The sequence below is a fragment of the Frankliniella occidentalis genome, unplaced genomic scaffold (genome assembly GCF_000697945.3).
Source record: "Frankliniella occidentalis isolate FOCC.00 unplaced genomic scaffold, Focc_3.1 Scaffold115, whole genome shotgun sequence".
In the NCBI taxonomy this organism is placed as follows: Eukaryota; Metazoa; Arthropoda; class Insecta; order Thysanoptera; family Thripidae; genus Frankliniella; species Frankliniella occidentalis.
The window spans coordinates 904,743-908,235 of record NW_026267243.1 but is presented as its reverse complement, the minus strand read 5'-3'; the positions used below and the strand labels follow the sequence as shown (position 1 = coordinate 908,235).

The 3,493-nt window shown below is 56.5% G+C and overlaps 1 protein-coding gene across 1 annotated transcript; it reads right to left on the bottom strand.

Moving 5' to 3' along the window:
- Positions 1–16: 16 nt before the first annotated feature.
- LOC127749988 (uncharacterized) lies at positions 17–3,487 on the bottom strand. Its single transcript, XM_052270260.1, has one exon. It carries the CDS (start codon positions 3,302–3,304, stop codon positions 2,021–2,023), a length of 1,284 nt encoding a protein of 427 aa, XP_052126220.1. The 5' UTR covers positions 3,305–3,487; the 3' UTR covers positions 17–2,020.
- Positions 3,488–3,493: the final 6 nt, after the last annotated feature.

The following is a 3,493-nucleotide window of genomic DNA, read 5'->3' as shown; positions in this document are numbered from 1 at the left end:
ACCTTACGCCCTCCGCAAGGCAGCTGCTTGACCAGAAACAATATTGGGTTCGACCATTCACTTTCGCTACGCACAATAATTCCTAGACGCAATAAACGGTCTATTTCTTCCTGGAAACTCTGACGATGCGCGTAGGGGATTTTGTAGCTAGCTTTTCGTATTACTACTCCTGGTTTAGTGGGTATTTGGTGTTTGAGAATCGGGAAAGTACCTACTCGCTCCGAGCCGAGCGAAAAACAGTCGGCAAACTCAGTAATTAAATTCTCGATCGCCTTTCGAGTTGGGCTGCTGAGATGATCTAGCTTCGCCTTAGCTAATAATTCAGCGGGGGATGGGGGAGGAGTTGCATGTGGATTTTCCTCATTGATTTGTTTCACCTTGCTTTCTGACGGCTGGCCAGCCGGCCAGCCGCCCGTTGACTTGTTTGCGGGCTCAGCGGTGCCCCGCGGGTCGCCTACCCGCGGTGCGTCACCGCAGTGCTCACCTGCAGCCGGGCTGTCCCTCCCATCTGGGTGGGGGCCCGGCCTGCGGCCGTGATCCTCAGGGCGCAGCCCGTGAGGCGACGGCGGGGGTGGCGTGGCAGATCGCGCCCGGTGGCCTACCTGCCAGGGGTTTCTGCCCTTTACGCCTGCGTGCGAGCTGTCCCGCCCCGAAAGGTGGGGGCTCGCGCCGCGGCCGTCCCTGTCGGTGTTGTACTCAGCAGGGGACGGCGGGTGTGGCATGACACTGGTGCTCCCCTGGCTCTGCCAGGGGCCAGCGCCCTCACTGCCTGCGGTGCAGGTGTCCCGCCCTGGGCGGGAGCCCGAGCCGCGGCTGCCACCCTCAGGTGTCCTACCTGCGGGAGACAGCGAGCGTGGCCTGGAGAGCAAGTCCAGGCCCGAGGTGCTCCTAGTTTCTTTGGCGCGTGGTGCGCCAAATTTATTTATGGGAGCTGCCCCAGGCGGTGGGTGTTCGTCCACCGCCGCTTGGACCAAATATCCAAGCAGAGTATTCCGGGCGACTGGCAATGGTTCGTTTGTCAGATTGCAAAGAATGACTCGAAATGGCTCTCCTTTCTCCACTGAGACAAGGCAGAATGCCACATGCAGGCCTGGCCTGCTCTCGGTACCCGGCTCCACTACGTAGAGACCAGAGCTACCGCCGCCCTTTTTATGGGGCCGCACCCAAACCGCAACCCGCGAGTTTGGTGCTATAGTCACCCTGTCCGCTAGCAGGACTGGGTACTCACCTCGTTCAATCCGGAATGAACATTCTAACTGAGGCACGCCGGCCTTTTCCTTTCCGACCCGCCCGCCATCCCCGGCGGTGGCGTCGGCAGCCCGCCCGCTGTCCAGCGGCGCGGCGCTGTGTTCCCCAGCCCGCCCTGCTTGCAGCGGGGCAGCGCCAGGGGTTCCTCTGGGCTGTTGGCCCTCGCCTTGCCCGTGAATGGGCTCGGTCAACGACGCCTCACCCGGCCTTTGTCCTGGTCCGGGCGTGGCGCTGGCCGGTTTGTCGTCCGGCCTGCTACGGATCGGCCTAGCGGGGAACAATACCCTCACACCCGTTGAGGTGGAGGACACTGGTATCAGAGGGGTTTTAAATTCCGGGAATTCAAGTGTGAGGTCTTTACAATTTATCGACGCGCGGTAGGCCATGAAAAAATCAAGGCCCAGCAAGACGTCCTCCTGGAGTGCAACTCCTTCGTCCTCACACACCCAAAATCTAAAATCGAACTCGTAACCTTCGCACTCTAGCGTAATAAGTGCGTCACCTAGAAGTTTCACGAGCGCGCCGCCTATACCCTCGGCCGTGTAGTTGCCCATCCTCCAATGGGCGTCTTTTGGGACTGCAGATCTCTTGACAAGAGATATAGCAGCCCCATTATCACAAAATATTTTTGTGAGCTTACCGCCTACTTGCATTCGGCATACTAACCCGTCTGCTTTCCTGTCCTTGCGCGCACGCAGTCTAATAGCTTTCAGACCCGCGCGCGCGCCAGGCACATTACTTGCAGTTGCGAGCTGTGGTTTGGGGGAGGGCACTACTGGCGGCCGTAGGTCTCCCCGCGGGAGTTTTCCTTCCTGTCACCCCTGCTGGCCTTTTCTTTTGCGATTTGGCAATCACGCTTAACGTGGTTTGGGCTGGAACACTCATAGCATAGGCGTTCACCTCTAGACCCGGACCGCGCGCCCCTACTGTAAGGAGTGTTACTCCTCTTATTGTTTTCCCTCCTTGCTGATTGCGACCTGTCCCTGTTGTATGAACTGTCACGGCGGCTGTAATTGTTTCCTCTAGATTGGTCACGCCCTCGAGACTGATCTCGGCTTCTCGAGTCGCGGTCACGGCCTCTTGACGCATCTCTGCCCCTAGAGTCACGATCACGCCCTCTCGACGCGTCTCTGCCCTTAGAGTAGCGGTCACGCCCTCTTGATTCGTCCCGTCCCCTAGACTCGTACCGACCTCTGGACCCGTCGCGGTCGTAGTCTCTCCCACGTGAGTAGCTACGCCCTCTAGAATAATTGTCTCTATACTCTCGGCGTTCTCGCGAGTCGTGTCGGGAGCCGTAGCGATCCCTAGACCCGTCCCTTCCTCTAGAGCGATTACGCTCGTTGTAATTGTCCCTTGATCGATCGTACGATCGACGCTCGTCGTAGTTGTCTCGCCTAGACCTGGGTGCAGGGGTTGGGGGCTCTACTCTTTTAACTGATGCTACTAGAGGGGCCTGCGAGTCATTCTCGAAGCCTTCCTCACGCTCAGCCAGCTCGGCTGCTAGTTCTAGCGTACTGGGATTTAGAGAGTTCACTGGTCGCCCTATTTCCTTCCTTAACCCTTTTTTAAATATCGAAAGCATTTCCTCTTCCAATATTTCCTTTCTAATCTTGTTCCCTGCCTCGTCATTGTCCTTTAGCTTTAGAGACCTGTATCCCCACAAACGAATACGAGTTTCGTATTCCCTGACTGTCTCCTTAGGTTCCTGCTTGCAAGCGCGCAGTTTCGCACCGCACTCTTCTGGTGATGACTTTACGTGGAATCTAGCTTCTAGCTCTTTTTTAATAAATGACCAGGGTGCTGCATCGAGATGGGGGTTTGCGTCAATAAACTCACTGGCCAGCCCGGTGATTTTAAGCCTAGCTACTTCGGCAAGTTGTTCATCATTACACTTCGCGAGTTTCCCAGCGCTTTGTACTGCTTTAGTGAAATCCTTGACTTTTACACCCTTTTCTCCGCTAAACTGGGGGATCAATGAGAGAGCTGCCGCGAAGGACATCATGCCTCTGTCCCGGGGGTCCTCACCGTCGTCGTCACGGTCATGGTGACCGTTCATTTTGGAGGGTTGGTTAACTATCACTTAGGCCACAACAATACGGAAAATGGGGGGGGGGGGGAGGTTAACACTGTCACATGAAAATTATATCACTCTGGTCGTCGTGCTTGCTGCATGAAGCGAGTACTCACCGTTACCGCTACTCCGTGGTGTTCACACTGCTGCACCAGCTCACTAAAATACACTATC